Genomic DNA, 21,759 nt, shown 5'->3' on the forward strand with positions numbered 1-21,759 from the left:
TGTGCAGTATAGAGAATACATTACCTCTAGTGAGTTTTATGACTACATTTGAAAGCTACTGTGTTTTATAACCAGAGACATTGAAATTAAGGACAATCTAACAATATCCAGAGGGGAGGGGGGAGGGGACTGTGGGGGGAAGGGTTTTCAGGAACTACTATAAAGGACACAGGGACCAAACCAAGGGGGAGGGTGGAAGCAAGGGAGGGAGGTGGGATTGGCTGGGGTTGGGGGAGTCGTGGAGGGAAAATGCAGACAACTGTAATTGAACAACAATAAAGTAAGTAAAAACATGTTTAAAAAAGCTACTGTGTTTAAAATATATCTGTAAAGACTGTGGAATAAGAGGCTACGTATATGATGAAGCTTAAGGCACTGGTTCTTCAGTTTTACAGTACATTACAAACACACAGAGAACTTGGTAAAACCAAGGGTCCCATCCTCAGAGTTTCTAATTCAATGGGTCTGAGGTTGCATTTCTAACAATTTCCCATGTGATACTAATGCTGCTGGTCTGGGAACTACAGTTTGAGAATCCGGCTTGTGAGAAACACATAGCAAAGCAGATGCTATGAGTTAGGTATTTGTCTTCCTTTCTTTTCCTTTCCTCTCCAACTCATATTATTCAAGAATAAAAATTAAGAAATCCTTTCAAGAACCCTTATGCACAGGAAAAAGCAGTGCAAAATCTAAAATCAGATACTCTTATACTCTGGCAGAGTACACATTTCTTTTTCCATTTAATTATATGTTATTTAAACCCAAAATAATAATCACAATAAGAGGCAAGATGCAATAAAATATAATTTAAAACCTGTCATTGTTTCAGCTTGAAAAATAGATAATTCTTATATCTGAACTGACTTCATGCCTTTTTATGGCCTAACATTAAAAAGCATTTAACACTGAAGGATTATTTCCTGCTATTCAGTATACAAATTCAAAAGAATGAATTTCAGAGAGGGAGACATTATATTATGAAAGCCTGCATCACCGCTCTCTCCCCCAGAGAGTATTCACAATTAGAAATATATCATACAACTGCAATGCAGGGTCTGTCTAGGTAGTTGTTCAGTCCTTTTATGTCAGACTCTGACTGATATGGGAGTCAGAAGAGCCGCTCCTTAATCCCAGCTATCATACTAATTGGCTGGGTTATTCTGGACAAATGATGTAGCCTCTCTGAGCCTCAGTTCCCTTATTACCAAAACAGGGATACTACCACATTTGCTACTTCCATAAATGTAGGACATTACTTTTCTCATACCAAATAAATGGTATTCTCTTGTTTATAAAATCAAGTTGGCTATAACCACCAACAGTTGCTGTGCTGTGTGCTCCATTACTGAATATGATATATCAATTTGCTACAGCATTCTTTATTAATTTTATTATTTTGTATGAATCCTTACTTTAAGCCTATGTGAGAAAAACAAAACTAATAAGAAGACCAGCTTTTGACAAGTCAATGACATACATAAAGAAGGGATACTGCTTAGCTACTGGTAACCTAAGCAATTAAAAAAAATCTAAAGTAAATAAGAACTCAACAACTAAAGAAAAAAAAGGATACCAGTAAAACAGATTTAACAACAAACACAAGGTGTGAACCACATCTAGACAATGACTCAAATGTACCAACTATAAAAAGACATTTTGGGGACAACCAAGAAAATATTGATATGGACTAGGGAATTGATATTTTAGCATAATGTTAACTATAAGTGGGTAAACAATGAAATGTTCTTATTGATTTTATAAACATACTGAAATATTTAGGGGTAAAGTTTGATTACCTGCTTTAAAATACTTCAGCAAAAAAAATAAAGTATGGCAAAATGTTTATTACCGTTAAATCATTAAGATGCTGAGAATATAGGAGTTTCCCATCCTATTACCTCTCCTTTGATGTATGTTTTAAGATTTACATAATAAAAAGTAAATATATATACACATATATATATATCAGATCTATAGCAACTTAACCCCACATATCACTAAAATATGGTAGCCTTTCTAATGTGATAATAATCCATTAAAAAGTAATGGCCTAGAAACAAGTGTTAATGTTTCATAACAATAGCTATGATAAAGAGACATTACTTCGTAAACTTACCTCCGGTGTAGTGACTCTGAAAATTTAAGGCTGGCATAAATAAATTCTTTAACTTGAATGTAAATGTGAGGCACTGACTGAGACATGGGGAATTTCTTTGGGAAAGATTGCTGTAGAAAGAAAAAGTTGATGCTTTCAAAATTTTAGAAAAAGATGTTCTAATCACCTAAAAATACAAAAATCAAATTGGTTGCACATTTGAATTAATAGTAAATACCTACACCTTAAAATCTATTGTTATATTTTTATATTATTTTAGAGATTTTAAAGAAAATCAAAATATTTCTGAATAAAATAATGTAGCAATTTACCTGTTTCTTAAATCATATTGTTAGGCTTCTAACAAACAGAGAAAGCATATATCAATACCTCTGTACGTTCTGATAAATATCCTGCAGAAGATGCCTAGCTGACAGCTGTCTGCTTCTCTGAATCCGTAATACAAGAGTCAAGCTGGTCATGAAAGTTATGGACCAGAGCTCCCTGGCTTAGAGTCATCAAACAATTCTAAGACTCCCTTCACTGACCCTCAATGAAGGCTTGCTACCAATTCAAGAAGGTATCCACTTCTTTCCATAACTCCTAGAATACCTTTCAACAGCTTTCTAACCAGTATACCATCAAACACTGGTACACAGCCAATGGTTTACAATATGCTTCTTGGTTAAACTGCTCTGTCAGCCAACATCCATTAGCAAATACTTGGTTTCCAAAAGGTAAATTCTCGCCAAGATTTTTAACAAAAGCCTCTTATTTACACTTCCTGAAGTCTAATCTATACTCCCATCTCCACATTCATTGCAACCTAGTTGTTTCAGTGAAAGTACCCTCACTGAAGTCACTAATGACCTTGTAAATGTTAAATCCAATGGACTTTTCCAGCGCTCATGTTACCTGCTTTATCTAAAGCATCTGACACAGTTGGCCCGTCCTGCTTCTGAAATTATGTCTCCTTCCTTGGTATCCATGTCCCACACTGGTTTTCCTCTTATTTCTCTACCTTCTCTGTATCCCTCCTCTAGCCACTCCTTAATTAGTGCCTTAGGGTCTGTCCTACATCTTCTCCTCTTCTTACCATACATACTATCCTTATAATCTCCTCTGCTCTCATGACTTCAATCACCATGCAAGTGTCCATGTCCCCCAAACCTATAAAATCAGGCCAAATCTTTCTCCTGAAGCCCAAATAGTGTATGTAATCACCACTTGGACACCTCCATTTGGCTGTAACACTTAAACTGTAACACCTGTGGTTGCATAACAGGTTTTTTTTTTATAGTATTCGAGAGAAACTCAACAGATCCAAAAGTGTAATTATCGTCCCTTCCTTCTAAATCTGCTCCTCTCGCATGTCCTAAGTGAATGCTCACCCTGTCCAAAGCAGAAACTCAGCTCTCATACTTGACCCTTCTATCTTTGTCATCTCTCATATGCAAATGATCACCAACTCCTCTTTGTTTCTACCTCCTAAACATCTCTTAAATTCCACGGCCATAACGCTCAGTCACATCACCAATCTCTCTCACCAAGATAACTACAACAATCCCCTACCTGGTCTCCCTGCCACCAATCTGAGCTCTTCTCCAATCCATTCTCCACACATTAGCCAGAGAGCTCTATTTGGAAGATATTTCCGCTTTAAGAATTTATTTTAATGATATTAAAGACAGAATATGAATACGTTCTTATTTTAGTCAAAGAGCTCTAATCAAATTATCACAGCTATCTGCAAAAAGACTGATTTTTGTATACATGTTCAGTCTTAACTCTTTCTCACTCATAATTTACACTGAAAAGCACAAATCTGATTATGTCTTTACTACTTAAAATCTTGTGGAGCTTTCTCATAGCCCCCTCAGAATAAAGGCTAAACTCTGTAACACTCTTTAATGAGAGATAGTACAGTCTGGCCCTTTCTACTTCATCTTCATTTCTTTGTCTTCATCTCTGGTACTTTATCAACTTTATACTTTATACCACAGAATTATAACCTTTCTGCATGCTGCTTCCTCTGTCTTGAACAGTACCAACTTCTGTGAATTGTAATTTCCTGTTGACTATAAGCTCTTTGACAGCAGAAACTGAAAACTAGCATGTAGCACAGTGACTACTATATAGTAGCTGAAAACAAATATTTGAGTGGACAAATGTATTCTTAAGTACATCAGGCATAAGGAAACTTACAACCAGCTGCTAGCGAACGCATTCATAGAAAGCAGTGTCTCTCCAAACCTGGTAGGTTCAACCTTTACAAATTTAGAGACTCGATTACGGGTACTATAAAAATCAAACTAAAGAATTGCTATTCTTTAAAATCACCTGATAATAATGTAAGAGCTAACTCAGATACAATTTATGCTTTGTAAATAATGAATGTAATACCAGTTATTTGGAAGATATTGCAGCTTGAAGTATTTTAATGACATTAAAAACAATATGAATACGTTCTTATTTTAGCCAAAGGGTTCTAATCACATCTGCAAAAAGACTGACTTTTGCATATATATTCAGTCTTATTCTTCCTCACTCATGATTTACGCTGAAAATAATAACTCAAGTCATTTGAGAGACTGTTTTACATCTTTCCTAATAATTTTAATTGAAAGATATACTTAAATTAGGAAAATTAATAAATATATACACATATAACCAAGAGACTACTATTAAATAATTTTGGGGATTTCTTTTTAAATTGTCAACTTTAAATTTTTCATGTAGCCTTCACCTTAAAGTATTTTTTCTTTTTAATTATAAGTAATATATGGACCCATGAATACAACTGCTAACAAGTTTAACTTACTATATTTTGGAAGCACCCTACGAGCTAAGTCAAATGTCCTTATTACCATAAACCTATTTACAGTAGAATAGTGTAATTTGAAGGCACATTACAGGTTATTTAGTTCAACCTCCTCACTTAACAGATGAGCCAGAAATGCCCAAATAGGGTAAGTCACTAGCCCATAATAAGCTACTGGCAGAGTTGGCATATGAACCCAGATCAATCCAATGCTCTTTATGGAGATACTACAGCCTGAATAAACTTCATTACCAGTAACCAAAACAAACACAAAAGCAAGCCACAAGATGGAGAATATTCTGGTAACATTTCTTGACAGGGACAACTTTGATTGGGGCTTTAAAAATATAGATTTAGAATAATTATTCTGGTCCTTTGTGTATTAGAATACAGCTACTAGGTTTATGCAATGGCAGTGCGAGCTGTAACCTAGAAGCTAAGCACTTAATTACCTGGTCCTATATTTCATCACTATTACACATAATACGCTTAGTTCATACATATGACAATATTACATAAAAATTACAATCACCATTCACACATTACACTCAGAATTCAATTTTGCTAATCGTAAAGGGATAAAAATATAGAAAATGACTGAAATATAGAGCTGGAAAAATAATAAAGAATAGTATGAAGAAAAAACAAGAATAAAGAGAATTAAAAAGGTGACAACAATTGGAAATATGATGCCCTTTCCCCATGAGAGCCGATTCTACGCAGAGATACCAGGTAGGAATGTGTGTGCACACACGTGCAGTCGTGTGTAGTCCCAGGTTACTCTACATGCTGGCATATTTCCTTTCTGCATCCTGTCTTTTGTTCAGACATCTTGACTCCAAAAATACATAGTCCTCCTTCAAGAAAAATCTACAAGAAAAAGGCTACCGCCTTCACTCTTACTTAATGAAGATAACTTTTTTGTAGAAGTACACTTCTAGAAAAAAAGCCACAAAAGAAGATCTTCCACAGTGACGGACATTTCAAAGAAATTCCCTTCTCATTCCCTAGAATATACTTATTCCCATAATCTACTCAACATTTAGTACATCTAGTTTGGAATCCATCCAAGGTTAGCAACACCTGTCCTGAGAATCCACCCAACATTTGGGACAACTGTTCCTAGTATCCCCAGGAAAGTCCCTTCTTAACTTTACCAAAATAGTAATAGTAGTAGCAACATAATCTGTTAAGAAAACATAATTAATCTCCTTAAATACACAATAAAAGTCTCAAAAAAGAGATATTCTCACTTACAGTGTCAGGTTAATATTATGTAGCAATAAATACCATGAGTTTATTTTTAAGAAAATTCTTGAGTGAAGAGGTGAGGGGATTAAGAAGTACAAATAGGTGGTTACAGAATAGCCATGGGGATGTAAAGTACAGTACAGGAAATGGAGTAGCCAAAGAACTTATACGCATGACCCTGGACATGAACAATGGTGTGGGGATGGCCTGAGGGAGTGAGGGTGCAGGGCAAAGGGAAAAATTTGGGACAATTATAACAGCATAATCAATAAAAAAATAACTTTTAAAAAACTAGCTTGTACCTTTTCAAGGTCTGGATCTTGAAAGGGAAATTTACTGATGACTGTTTTATATTCTTCTTCATTAACAACAGGGATGGGGCTATAATTATCTTCTTCAAAAATGTCCCTGTTAAGAAAGAAGAGGGAATTAAAAATTTAATATTAGGAAACATATCCTTAGAGTTCTGTTGGAAATTTTTTTTAAGTCCCAACTATTACCAAGGCAATTTTAATTTGTCAGCTAAAGATCCAAATGGGAAAATACTGGAAGATCATCCAGAATTCTAAAATTCAGGACCAAGTAAGTCTTGTCCCTCAAAATTCATGTGCAATCTCTTCTTCCACTGTTTCTTTTACATCCTCTCAGTACTTTAGTTTAGTTTTTTAGTCTACCTCAATTCTGAAGATGATATACCCTACAAGAACTCGTTATCCATTATGCATAACAAAAAGCAAAGCCTTGAAATGGAGTATTCCAGCTGTATTTCTTGAAAGGAACAATTCTCAAGTTGCGAGTCTTGTGTCTTCTTTCTCCCCAACTAGATAAGCTCCTTGAAGATGAAACAATGCCTTCTATTGTTTAGTCTCTCATAATGTCATCAGCAAAGGACCTTTTCTAATTAGTAAGGCAGAGACATATACTACTCACCCAATATCTATGTGCTCGCCTATACAAATAGGCAGAGCCATATGACCAGAGTTGGCTATTGGGCTATAAATGAAAGAGATATGTATTGCTTCAAATCTAAAGCACTTATGAGCTACCTGCGTGACCCTCCTTCCCATGGTGACAGGGGAAATCACCTGTTGAGAAAGAAGAATCACAAATGCAAACAGCCTGGATTAGGACTATTAGACTCACTATGGTATCCACAGAGATTTAAGTAATTTTTATTTCTGTAGCATAATCCAGCCTGTCCTAATTATACCTGCTGTCCAATCACCAACTTCCTTTCAATCAATAATTTAGTTTAATTAATATTTATTGAGCACCACTTATATGCTAGGCTCTGGGCTAACTGTGATGAAAACTTCCTACCTCGTGAAAATAAAAGCAAGATCTGTTTTCAAATCTAATAGGAGAGCTATACAAACACATTTATAATGTTTATAATGATATGTTATACACACAAATAAAAGAAGTGCAAGGTTCAGAAATAGGTCAAAGGAAGAAGTGATTAACATTATCAGAGTGGGCGGGAGACATCTAATGAAAGTTTTACAGAGAAGCTATGGGCTCCGCGAGGTCTTTAAAGATGAAAAGAAACAATTCTAATGAGATATGGAAGGACATCATTTCAGAAGGATGAAAAATAACATGCAAAAGCATAAGGTGTAAACAAGTATGAACTTAGTGGGGGCTGTGCAAAAACCACAGGTAGAAAAGTTTTACTGAAGTGTAGTGTATACCAGGGATATGGTGTAAAATGAGGCTGGGAAGGTAGACAACCTGAGGCATGCAAAATTTATATTGTAGGCAATCGAATACAATTAATAAGTTTAAGGCAGAAGAATGTGGAAGATAAATGAGGAAAAGGACACTTATGAATACAGGCCATTTAGAAAGACTGAAGAATAATCTAAATAGGTGATGGGGATTCGAATGGAAGCTGTACTAGTGGGGGCAAAAAGAAAGTGGCAGAAACAATGGTTTTTAAGAAATATAATTTTAAAATATATAGGATTTTAAAATTAAATGTGGATTATAAGGGAAAGTGTAACTCTGACAGATCTGTGTTTTCTAGACGAGGCAAATGGACAAATGCTATACAAGGTCTGTCCAGAAAGTATCCAGCCACATGCTATGAAAATTAAAGACATTTATTAAAGAAGATAGAAGATGAAAGAAACATTGTACACAGGACAATGATGCCTCAGTCCCTCAAAGTAGGCAGCTTGGGACCTCTCACAGTTCTCCCAATCACCATCAGCTGCCCCGTCATATTTTCCTGAATCTCATTGATGGTCTGAAATCTCTTCCCTTTCAAAGGTGATTTTAGTTTTGGGAAAAACCAGAAGTCGCAGGGTGCCAAATCTGGGCTGTATTGGGCTGAGTCACCTGGGTGATTTGATGTTTCACAAAAAAACTCTGCATGAGGCATGTGCCATGAGTGGGCACATTGTCATGATGAGGCTGCCAATCACCAGCTGCCCATAGCTGCAGCCTTCTAAATCATGCTAATAGTTTCCAAAGAGGAATGTTCAAGCTTAAAGCAAAATTTGATGCAGATCTGTTGCTCAACTCACTCAGTGATTTTGAATGTGACGGCCACACAGTACACCTGCTCACTCAATAGTGTCTACTGCCCCCACTGACCATAGTAAAGTGAAGTTGTCATTGTTCAAGCATTCTCATTCCAGTCCACTCTCCTTGGCTGCCAGGTTACATCGATGTTGTGCAAACCATTCTCATTATATTAATAATGGTTGGACTTTTTCTGGACAGACCTCATAAACCTCACCTCATCAGAGACATTTGCTTAGATAAGGAATACAAGAGAAGGACATGGTTTGAGTAGTGGATAAGTGATGTCTAATTGATAAATGGGTCTGGGGTCTTGAGGAGAGGCTGGAAATAAAGGCACAGGTTTTTAAATCATGGTGTACACAAGTTAGCTAAAATAAGGCTCTGTTCACCTAAAATACAGTGAGAGGCTTCAATTTACTCTATTTCCTTCTAAATAGTGTTTAAAGAGTTAAAAGGCAAGTTGCAGGGAAAGAAACTACTAGAAGACCATAAAGACTCACTTTATACAAATGCCAGGAATCACTTAATATGTGAGGAGAGATAATTTAATGAATGGTATATTCATATTCTAAAAATGTTAATGTAGTCTTGAAAGTGATCTATTTACTGAACCAAATTGTATAAACATTTACTGAGTCCCTACAATGCAAGGCACTATCCTTGGGCTAGGTAATCAAAAGTATAAATAAAACACTGGTGCTCACAATATAGTTGGAGAGAACTACACACAGATAAACTATGACAGAGTCAGATTATAAATTCTATCATGAAAGTGGCCAAGTTTTAATTACTCAGTACTGATGATAACTTCTACTTTTTCCCCATTTAATTGTCAGGCTGTCAATTCAGTACTTGTAAAAATCTTTGAAGAAACAGGTAAGGGATAAGAAGACATTAAATTCTGCTACTTCTTACGATCTAAGCAAATGAATGATCTAGAAGGATACGGAAAGAAGTCAAAATGTCTTTGGGAATTATATACCACAATTCACATGCTATCATTTGTTCTCCCAATAATTACAATGGATGACATTAATCCTCTCTCTCCCAGAGACAAAACAATACCTTATAGTTTTTCCCATATTGGGGAAGCAATCTCACTACGAGAAGTCTTACGATAGATAAGAGAGGATAGCTGACTTAATAGAAATCTGTCAACAATTGTGAAAATGTAAATAAAGACTCTTCTGAAGAGGGCAAGTTAATAATGTCAACTTTGTAAGTAAAGATTTTATATATATAAAGATTCCACATGAAGCTATTGTATCATCGCATTATATCATAGCATATACATTATAGATTACTATCCCTATTAATAAGCACTACATCTATTTCTAAAATACTAAATATCAAAAATTGCTGATACTTATATATGACTCATCAAGACTGTAAATTATCCATTTGGGACAACATCCCAATAATATCGCTCCTAAGAAATGTTAATACAAAAAGCTTAAATAAGGATTTAGTTAGTTGGTTTTAATAGAGGTGTATCACCTTGTGAATCACTTAGGCATTTTAAAAAGAAAGATTTCTATCACAATATTCAGAAGGTCAGCCCTCCACAGTTTCGAAAATTGACGGGGTAAATGCCAAGCTGGTGTTAAATCACTTAAAACATATTTTCTATTTCAATCTCATCAAATATTATTGTCACATCACTTATATCATATTGTGGATGACCTAAATCTAAGATCTCAAGATTGACTTTTTCTTGGAAGGAAGGAAAGAAAGAAGGCAGGGAAGGAGGGACAGAGGGACAGAGGGACAGAAGAAAGGAGGGAGAAAATTTTTCTAGAATTTAAAAAGGAAGAAGCAGATTTCTCTTTTCATGGCAATAGAAAATTGCACAGATATTAAAATACTTTGTCTATGCCCTACAGGCAAGTGAGTAAAGCAAAAGTAATTTTCCTAATTAGATGTTTTAAGACTTTAATCTAATTATGGTATTTGTAAAATATTGTACTTTTTCCAAACAAAATTTAAAAGCCATAAGTTTCTAATACTAAGTATGTTTGAATACTTAGAGCCTTTTACCTAATCATTTACTGGGAAAACAAACTACAGAGATTAGAACTAAAAGCAGTACATTTAAAAATTATTTATAAGTGGTACAGCCACTGTGAAAAATAATATGGCAATTCTTCAAAATATTAAACATACATTAATATATAACCCAGCAATTCCACTTCTGGGTATACACCCAAAAGGATTGAAAACAGGGACTCAGACAAACATTTGTATACCAATGTTTATAGCATCGTTATTCACAATAGCCAAAAGGTGGAAACAACTCAAATACCCATAGATAGATCAACAATAAATAAAATGTGGTATATATGTGTAATAGAATATTATTCATCCTTTAAAAAAATGAAATTCTGACACATGCTACAATACAGATAAACCTTAAAGACATCATGTGAAGCAATATAATCCAGACACAAAAAAATACAAATATTTAAATATGTATGATCCCACTTATATGAAGTACCAAGAGTAGTCGACTTCCTAGAGACAAAGTAGAATGGTGATTGCCAGGGGCTAGAAGAAGAGAATGGGGAGTTATTGATTAATTAGAATAGAGTTTCAGATGAAAACGTTCTGGAGAAGGGTAGTGGTGATGGTTACAACCTAAATGTACTTAATGTCACTAAACTGTACATTCTTAAAAGGTTAAAATGGTAAATTTTATGTTATACATATTTTACCACAATAAAAATTATAAGCATTTTTATTGCTAAATACAAAATCAACTACTTTAGCATCTGACAAACTTTTTCACCACATTAAGCCGTGATGGCTTAGACTAACCTGAAAACTGCAGCCCATTTCTTAAGCAGTGTTTCATTGTATTGATCTCTTATTTCAAATAAAAGGTCAAAAAGTCGGTTCACTGGAAAACCGTAACCCTAAAATACACACATAAAAAAAGCAGATAAACAAATCAAATAAATAAAAATATTCACTTTTAAAATGTTGGTAATACTGGTGAACTGTTTGAAAGTGAACTAACTATATCACATATCACATTATATGCCATTCCAACAGTATGAAAAAAATTCCTTTGACTTTCTACTAGTTTGCATTGGGTAAGACAGTGTCTAGATGCCCTGGCTGGTGTAGCTGAGTGGACTGAATGTGGACTGCAAACCAAAGGGTGGCCAGTTCAATTCCCAGTCAGGGCACATGCCTGGGTTGTGGGCTAGGTCCCCAGTACAGGGCATGCAAGAGGCAACCACATATTGATATTTCTCTCCTTTTCTTCCTCCTTCTCTCCCCCTCTCTCTAAAAATGAACACATAAAATCTTTTTTAAAAATCTTACGAAAAAACTCTTTAAAAAAAAAAGAAAGTGTGTAGAAAGTTTTATGAAGCTGGAATAATTTTTCCATTCTTCTCTAATTACTCTGGATTTCTTTGTTAGCCTTTAAAAGTATCAGAAGTCAGAACTGGCGAGAAAGTTCGAGATTAATGATCTGCATAGATAACTGTGTCTTGAGAAATGGTATCTAAATAGGATTCAAGAATAAAAGGGAATATATTCTGTCTAAAACATGCTGGCTTCCTTTTGCACCTTCAAGTTAAGATTGACTTTCTTGTATAGAAGAAATTTACATCTTTTAATTGAACATACACTCTCCAAAACTTTCTTTCCAACTCCAAATTCACTGAAATCTTACCCATATCAGGACCAAACATTTTCACTCACCTCGCCGAGCTGTCCAGGTTTACATCTATCTCATCCTGTTAAGAACCATTCCAGGGTCTACCTATTCACAGTAGAGTGTCTTTAACTCCCACAACTCCTTTCTCTAGGCTAAATAAATATGCAAAATTGCTTCCCATCTTTAAACCAAGAACAACAAAAGAAAAAAAAAAAAGTCCTCCCTCAATTTTCTGTGCCCTTCCAGCTGCCTCTCTTGTTACTCCTTTCATAGTCAAACCCTAAAACAAACTCCAGGCTCTATTCCTTTACTGAAACTGCTCTCAACGATACAGATTATCTCCCAAATATAAAATTCAATGATCTCACTCTACCATACCTTTCTTTCCTGTAACTCTTCTGCTTTGAATTCTATAACACCACTCTCCCTCCTTGTTCTCCTTTTATCTATAAATAATCCTACCTGTTCCCTTTTTTTCTACTATCTCAATCTTTCAATCTTTTCTTCTAATTTTCCAGGGCCCTCCCAAGTCTATTGACTTCAAACACCACTTTCTCTGTTGTCCTGAATCTGGATCTCTAGCCATACCTGTGTAAATACATCCCAGTAATTTAATTCTAATACCTCTACTCATTCTGCCAGCAAGCATATTAGAGTTAACTTACCTCCTCCCTTTCTAACTAAACCAGGTGTTTTTCTTATTTCCTATCTCTGTTAATAGTCCTATCATCAATACAGTTTACCAGGAAAAAAATTTTTAATTCATCTAAATGCCCCCTCACAGAACCGTCTAATCAGACACCAAATTCTTTTAATTTTACCTCTTTTACAAACCTTTCAAATTTATCATTCTTCACCATCATTTACTACCTTTCTTTCTTCCAGAAATATTCCCAGTGCCACTGCTTTATTTCATATTTCAGTTCTTTAATATCTCTGAAATTCCAACCACCTATCTCTATCAACTCAATCTATTGACTAGACTCTCAAAATTATCATTTAAAAGTGCAAATGGTTAAAAACGACAGAAGGCTTACTAAAGTCCCACAAGATCTGCCACAATCTGGGTCAACCCACCTTACCAGTTTCAGTACAACTATTTGCCCTTTTGTGCTCATACCCATATTCTACAGTTTCTAACACCATCAACTTGCTCACTCTCATCCTTACCCTACCATATCTCTATCTGTAGTTTACACACACTAAACTATACACTCCTCCGGAGCGAGGAGTCCCAGCCCCTCAACAGGCCTCCCAGCCCAGAGTGCCAGTGCCAGGAAGATAAGTTCCCATAACTTCTGGCTGTAAAACCTGCGGGGATTCAGTCAGTGGAAGAAACTTCTGGAGTCCCAAGCAGTTTCCCTTAAAGAACTCACACATGGACTTACTCAGAATCACTCCCTCTAAGCTTTAGCATTTGGGTAGCAGCTTGAAAGGCACCAGAGGCATACAGGGAGGAACTGAAATTTCTGGCATCAAGGCGAGAGCTGGGGAACTGCTTTCTCTCAGACAGAAAGGCAGGCAGAGGGCATTGGTCCTTTTCTAAACCCTCCCCTACACAGAGCCACAGAGCCAGCAGGCAGGTATCATATCTGAGACTCCATCAACCTGGCTAACACTGTTTACCCTGCCCTGGAGATCCTCTGAGGCTCCATCCTACCCAAATTATAGCTGGTAACAGCAGCTTTTTCATATGAATGGCTGGTCTTGGCTCATGCTTCACAACTTCCTGAATCCTCTCCAACAAGCAACAGCAAGCCTCAGTGAGCCACCAGCCTCCCTATTGCTCACTAAGTGGCCCAAGGCCCAGCATTAGAAGCAGCCAGCTTAGGTTCACACTATGGCTTCACCTGGGAATCTCCAAGCCCAGCACAAGTAGCAACCAACACAGACTGCTTTATAGCTTTGGCAGGGTGGCCCCAGTCAAAAACACGGGTGGGGGCTGACCTAATTATTATCACATTTAAAACTCAAAACTAGTAATAAATTCTGAAAACTAGTAATAAATCTATTTTCACAAATGAGGATCTAAGGTTTAGAAAACTTGTAGACATACAATTAGTCAATAGCAGAGGGAGAACACAAACTCAGGATCTGTGGGACTTCCAGGGCCCATGATCACTGTTCTAAGCGAGAGCTTGTATCTTTTAATTTCTAGTTCAGAGTTCTTTCCACGGCACCGTTTTTTTAAACTACAAAAATACTGTATCTATTCTGATGACCAGTACTCAAAAAGATAGTAATATTCCATGAGCTCTGTCCCAGCTTCATGGTCAGAAAGGAAGTGGTATGAAAAATACTGGGTAATAGAGGGATACTAATATATATTATGAGTAAACATTTGGTTACTACTAATTTACTACCATCAATCCACAATAAATTAAGTGAGCATAGTTTATCATTTATATATATTTAAGTACTTAAAATAGCCATGAATTGAATGTTAGAGTATCACCCACCTGCAAAGTGTCTGCAAATATTACAATGAGATTCTTCAGCTCCAAAACAAGATCAGGATCAGTGCAGTAAGACTGGGGATGGGGTGGGAGGGATGGATAGGGTAGATGTAAGAGTGGAAACAAACACACACAAACCAGTCATTAAGTTAAAAACTAAGAAATAAAACCTGAAATTCTTTCCTTTAATCCCTCAGACTTAAACAATAAATTTTAAATCTTGGTTATTATTTAGATCCACAGCTGGCTTCCTCTAGTTAATAAAAATTCTCAGCAAAATCTCATAAAATGATATATCTAAAACACCTGTATTACACGAAAAAAAATTTTCCTAAAATTTCCACACACTAAACTTTGTTTAAAGCAAGGACGCATATATATTTCTACTAGTTATTTTAAGCTGAAAAAATAGTTTATATAGAGAGACTACATGCTTTTAGTTTTCAATTACTTATTCTCTTATAAGAGACACAAATCTTTTCCAATGTAAGAAAGACAATTTAAGTATTTTCTTAGTAATTCACCAAAATAATTAATTTCAAAGGAGTAGTGAAATTTGCCCTGTCCCCTTACGAGTATTTAATAAGACTTTGAGTGTAATATGTTGCATTTAACATATTATCACTTTGTATTTAATGTCATGGAATTAATAGGAAGCATACTATAATTTTACATATTCAGAACTGGTCTGAATATAAACCATGATAAAAATGCATTGTTATTTATTAATATGTTAGGAAAATTAGTTCACTGGATAAATAATGTATCAAGAATCTACATTCCTGATAAATAAAAGTGTAGTATATTTATAATCTAAATATAACATAAGCTAATAATCCTCCTTTAATTTATTTTCAATCTCTATTCTCAATAATAAAATTATAAATAAGATTACAAAAATTTAAGTATGAAGAAATTTTACTGAAGGCAAACTATTCAAATTGTCTTAAGAAAAAGTCTACACTGAGCAATTACTAATTTCAGCTGTCTCTATAACACTAACATATTTATTATTTCCACAAGAGGCATATTCCACAAATACTTGATCATTTTACTTTCATTCTTAAAAAAGTCTCTCATTACATAAAGGTTCATTATTCAAATGAGTTCAAATTTTGACATTGCATAGTTTAAAGAAATCTGTAATTGTATTACTGCAAACAAATTATGAACATGGATGAATAAGTTCTACTGAGTTTTAATGGAGCTTATTTTGGAAGCAAAGAATTTGGAATGATAATTAAAAACCTGTTATTCATGGTGTTTTTCACTAATCTAATGAAGAGGTCAGTTGAGACTAATGAGACCAGATTAATTCTTCATTTTCTATAATGCTGGACTAAATGTGTCTTGGGAAGCTCCAGTCAGTTACAAAATCACAGCCCAATATTACCAAACAAAAGCCTGACATTACTACTTCCAAATCTGAGCAGTTACCAGAAATATGCAGAATGATGGAAATACAGTTTTCTTCTGACAATACATATCTCAGAAGTTCTTAAATTAACTAAGTTAAAAGTTTAGTAACATATATTGTCTGACTTACTGAATGAGCTCTAAGGACAGCAATTATCTTTGAGAGGGCCATGTTCCAGAGTTCATCAGTATATGCCCTGGTTACTAATCCTTGGGTCACATGGAGTATGTGATCTTCGACCACAAAGAACCTACAAACAGTAATGATCAATATAACGTGTGTCAGAAAATTAAAACCCAAATAGAAAATCATTAGTTCTGACATTTGACAGAGTATAAAAATATTTATTTCCATATTAGATACATACCCTACAATTTGAGTGAAATATCTTCTATAGCCATCAACTGTTTCATGCTTTAAACGAAAAATAAAAATCATTTAAACCAATACATACCAGTAACATAAAAGTAAGTTCCAAGTCACTACATTTATTAACAAATATTTATTGAGAGCCTACTATATGCTGCATACATTTTTAAGGCACCAAGGCATATACTAGTTAATAACAAAAAGCCCTTACCCTCATGGAACTTGCATTCAAAGACAGACAATAAACAAATTAAAAGTAAATATGACGTTAGGACCCCTGTCCCCGGCAATTAATTCAAGCCACCATCATCTCTCACTTGAGCTATCACATCATTGTCCTACCTAGTGCCCCCAGCTTTCAGGCTTGCTCCCTAGAGTCTATTCTCCAGATAGCTGCCAGAACGATACTTTTCAAATAGTAATAAGATCATATATCTTCTGCTAAAACCTTCCAATGGCATTTCATCTGATTCACAATAAATGTCACATTCTTTACAAATAGTCTACAATTGCAATTGATTATAATTTTAATAAAAGGTATATAGGAAATATCTGATCATTAGAATTTCATTCATAAAGGGTTATTACATGAAATATTTCATTATTTCAATTAAGTTCAAATGTTTTTTGCATATTTCATAAGTGTAATCAAAATTTTCGAACACCTGGGTTTTGTTGGGTTGGAGAAGAATTACTACTACTTTTTAATTTAAGAATACTATGATCAGCCCTGGCTGGTGTAGATCAGTGGATTGAGCACGGGCTGCAAACCAAAGGGTCACCAGTTCAATTCCTAGTCAGGGCCCATGCCTGTGTTGCGGGCCAGGTCCCCAGTACAGGGCATGTGAGAGGCAACAACACATTGATGTTTCTCTCTCTCTTTTTATCCTTCCCTCCCCTGTCTCTAAAAATAAATAAAAAATCTTAAAAATAAAAAGAATACTACGATCACAACACTGTGGTGATTGTTGGAGGGGAGGGAGGTATAAGGGGACTAAAAGATAATATAAAACAATACAAGATACAAAAAAGAATACTATGATCAGAGAATGTACTCTGTGTAACATGAGACATTTCATATTTCTTGATATTTACTTGTTAGTTACATTTTATAGTGTTCCATTTGTGCTTAAAAGAATATGTTTTTATAGTGGATGAAACAGCATTCTATATAGTCCATTAGATCAAGCCTATTAATCATGTCCTATATTCTCACTGATATTCTATTTGGTTTATAAGATATTGAGACATTTAAAATCCACTATGCCTGTAGATTTTTCTATTTATTCTTTTGGTTATGGCAATTTTGCTTTAAATATTTTGAGTCAATACTATCAGTGCTTACAGGTTAACTTACCATTTCTTAACCCTAAGACATGAATATTTAATTTATAATTCTAGCTTTTATGTATTATATGAAAGTATGCACTCTGTTTCTACTCTTTTTAGTGTTTATTCCAGAAATTACACGATGCATACTTAATTAACCAAACTCTAAAATTAATAGTTTTACTCTTCCGGACAATTAAGAAACTGTAGAATAGGTTCATTTCATTAACTTCCATCTCATTCTAACATTTATGTTATTGTTGTATATTTAATTCTATCATGTTTTAAAGTCCATAATATTTTATTATTTCCTACAATCAACACAGATTTATCCAGTTATTTACACTTTCTTTGATATTCATTCCTTCTAGCATCTCATAGCTTCCATTTGGTGTCCCTTTCCTTTGGCCTGAAGTATTTCCCCCTTTTTAGAACTTCCTGGGGAAGGGCGTCTCAGTAGCAAACTCTCTTCTTTTTGTCTGAACATGTCTATATTTGCCCTGGTTTTACTGGATATAGAATGCTAAGTTGACAGTTACTTTCCTTTGGCATTGAAAATATTCCAGTGTTTTGTTTATCTGAAAATAATTTCTTCTCTTTAGGTATTTTCAAGGTCTTCTCATTATCTTTGTTTTTAAAGTCAAGTTTATTGAGGTATAATTTACATATAGTAAAATTAACACTTTTTATATGTAGAGTCTGTCCAAATGTAGATGTTTGTGTCAAAATACAGAACATATTTCTGTCTCATAATAAAGATCCCTAGTGCCCCTTTGTAGTGAGTCATTTGCCTAATTTCAGGCCTTGGCGACTGATCTCATTCTGTCTCCTAGTTCTCCCTTTTCAAAAATGTAATGTAACAAATTATACTATACACACCTTTGTGGCATCTAAATACTTTTGAGATCCATCCATGTCACTGCACATACCAGTTCCTTTTCTATTGCTGAATGGCATTTCATCACATGAATGTACAACAATTTGTTTATCTATTCACCAGTTCATAAACATTTGAGAGGTTTCCAGTTTTTGACATTTATGAATAAAACTACTATAAACATTCACATATAAGCCACTATGTGAAGATACACTTACATTTCACGTGGGTCAAAACCCAGGAGCTGGACTGCTGGGTCATGTGATAAGCATAAGCTTAAGATGATAACAAATTGACAAATTATTTTTCAGTGTGTCACTATAATTTGTATACCCACCAGAAGTGTATGAGAGTTCCAGTTGCTACACATCCTCATCAATACTTGCTATTATCAATCTTTTTAACTTCAGCCATTCTAGCAAGTATGCAGTGATATCTCATTGTGGTTTTAATTTGCATTTTCCTAATGAAAAATGACATTGAACATTTTTCATGTGTGTATCTTTGGTAAAATGTCCATTTGAATCTTTTATCTATTAGTTGTTTTTAATTATTTTGTCACACAAATTCTTTATGTTCTCTGGACACAAGCCCTTTGTTAGACAAGAGTTTTGCAAGTATATCATCCCTGTATCTTGTCTTTTCATTTCTTGACAATGGCTTTTGAAGAGAAGTGTTTCATTTTCATGTGCAACTTATCAATTTATTTCTTTTATGGTTCATGCTTTATGTATCCACACCTAACAAAATGCTGACGGCCTAACAGTTCCAAGGTCACAAAGATGTTAACCTTTGTTTTTTTCTGAAGTTTTACAATTTTAGCTCTTAAATTTAGGTCCACGATCCATTTCTTGAATTGGTGAATGAGGTAAGAGTCAATATTCTTTTCTTGCATATAGATAATGTAATTCTATTATGGTCAGAAGACATACTTTGTATGATTTCAAGTCTTTTATAATTGTTGAGATTTATGTTATAGCCCAAAAAATGATCTATCTCAGTGAACCTTCCAAGTCTAATTGAAAAGCATGAGTGGTAATCTGCTGTTTTGGGTGAAGTATTCAATAATTGTCAATTAATCAAGTTAGCTGATAATCTTCTTCAGGTTTTCTATTTTCTCTCTTTTGGTGTTCTGAGGTTTCTATTTTTCATCTGTCCTGGAAAATTCTCAGCCATTATGTCCTCAAATACTCCTCTGTCCCATTTGCTCCATCTTTTTCTGAAATTCCAACTAGAAATATGTTAGAACTTGTCTCTGTATACCCTTGCGTTTCTGTATTTTTATAATTTGTCTGTCTGTGATGCTGTTCAGATAATTTCTTCAGATCAACTAAGAGAATTCATCCACTGTTAAGCCTATCATAAACATTTTAATGTTGGTTATTTTATCTTTAATTTTTAGGTATTCTACTTGATTTTTCTTCACATATTTTGGCCATTCTTTATAGTTTCTTATTCCCTAACTATATCAGCAAGCTTGCCTTTTGTTCTTGAAATACTTTAAATAGTGTTAATTTACATTCTATGGGTAATAGTTCAAATATTGAAAATCTTTTAGGATTTATTTCTGTTGTTAATATTTCTAATGATCCTCATTTGTTTGGTAATTACTTTTGTTGTAAATTGCTAATTTTCCTTGAAGCTTTAACTATGGATATTATTTAACTCTGCTATGAAGTTTCAAAGAGTATCTGCATTTGCTTCTACTGGCACCTGGAGGCAGTATCAGCATGGAACCACTTGAAAGTAAATTTTCAACTTCAGATTTTGTGACTATCCAGCTAGAATAAGTATGAACTGCAAACACATGCGTGGAACTGTTTGTTATGAATTCTCAGAGATATTTTTTTCTTTGTTCACTCAGTATCAAGATTTGAGATAGGCAATTTCCTCAGTGTATTTGGCAGAAGGAACAGAGAGGTTTTGTTAGGTGATTTTTATCTCTAGGTCATTCTAATAACGGGGTTATAATTAATTGAAGTCTCCGCTTTCTTTACAAGGGAGACAATCTCTTGTCACTGATTCTGGGTGGCTCTGGGCTGGGCCCTCTGTATCTCCACGTCCTCGGAACTCTTGCTTTCCCATTCAGTACATGTCCCTGGGATAAAAGCTACATCCAGTGCTTTATTAAACTTATCTCAATTTCTGCCTTCATTTGGGTGTTCTTGTTTTGTTTGTTTTATAGTCAGATCCATTGAGGTATAAATTACATACTTAGTAAAACTTACTCTCTTTCATGCACTATGAGTTTTCATAAACACATCTGGTCATATAACTATCACCAAAACCAGTACATAGAACAGTTCCATATTCACTAAATTTTTATCCTGACTACACATTCTTACCAGATTTTTAGGGCATTTAGAAAGTATTTAAAATTTTACAAAAATGTTTTTTCCAGCATCATTAAGATATAGAGTCCAACACTTTATTAGAAACTAAAAACCATAACCTGACACTTCAAATACTTATCTTTTTATTTATTCACTGTCTATTTTATTTGTTTACTGTCTATCTTTCCCAATAGAATGTACGCTCATGAGAGAAGGGACTTATCCATTTTGTTCACTGCTGTACCATCAGCATCTAAACCAATTATTGGAAATAGTAGGTGTTCAATAAATATTTATAGTTGAATGAATAGTGATGCAAGCTCTGAAGAAGGGAATAAAAAGTGACAACATAACCAATTCAAAATTTTGATATACTTACCATATTTGACTGGGGTTGCAATACTAGTCTTGCTTGTTTCTTTCTTTGTTTTCGGTAATAATTTTGAAATGTTTCCTCATCACCCTAAAATAAAATCAGCAAAGTAATGAAAATACACACACAGAAACACACACACAGACTCACACAAAGATACTTACCAAAACAGAATAAATGTGCAAACATCGATAAACTGGGGAAAAATCAACCAGGTCCTGAACAGTTAAGACCTGAAAAAT

At 34.6% G+C, this 21,759-nt stretch overlaps 1 protein-coding gene across 4 annotated transcripts in view; it reads right to left on the minus strand.

The window, feature by feature from the left end:
* The window catches only part of EXOC6 (exocyst complex component 6), a 200,377-nt gene that overhangs the window by 88,774 nt on the left and 89,844 nt on the right, over positions 1-21,759 (minus strand). For all 4 annotated transcript variants that reach the window (XM_045197754.3, XM_024563410.3, XM_053922536.2 and 1 more), the window contains 8 exons: positions 21,682-21,750; positions 21,524-21,607; positions 16,604-16,650; positions 16,366-16,486; positions 14,823-14,894; positions 11,511-11,608; positions 6,470-6,575; positions 2,117-2,226 (listed from right to left, as the gene is read on the minus strand). In XM_045197754.3, coding sequence (XP_045053689.1) covers positions 2,117-2,226; positions 6,470-6,575; positions 11,511-11,608; positions 14,823-14,894; positions 16,366-16,486; positions 16,604-16,650; positions 21,524-21,607; positions 21,682-21,750 — 707 coding nt within the window. The remainder of the gene's footprint in view (positions 1-2,116; positions 2,227-6,469; positions 6,576-11,510; positions 11,609-14,822; positions 14,895-16,365; positions 16,487-16,603; positions 16,651-21,523; positions 21,608-21,681; positions 21,751-21,759) is intronic.

This window comes from Desmodus rotundus, chromosome 4 (genome assembly GCF_022682495.2).
Source record: "Desmodus rotundus isolate HL8 chromosome 4, HLdesRot8A.1, whole genome shotgun sequence".
Taxonomy (NCBI): Eukaryota; Metazoa; Chordata; class Mammalia; order Chiroptera; family Phyllostomidae; genus Desmodus; species Desmodus rotundus.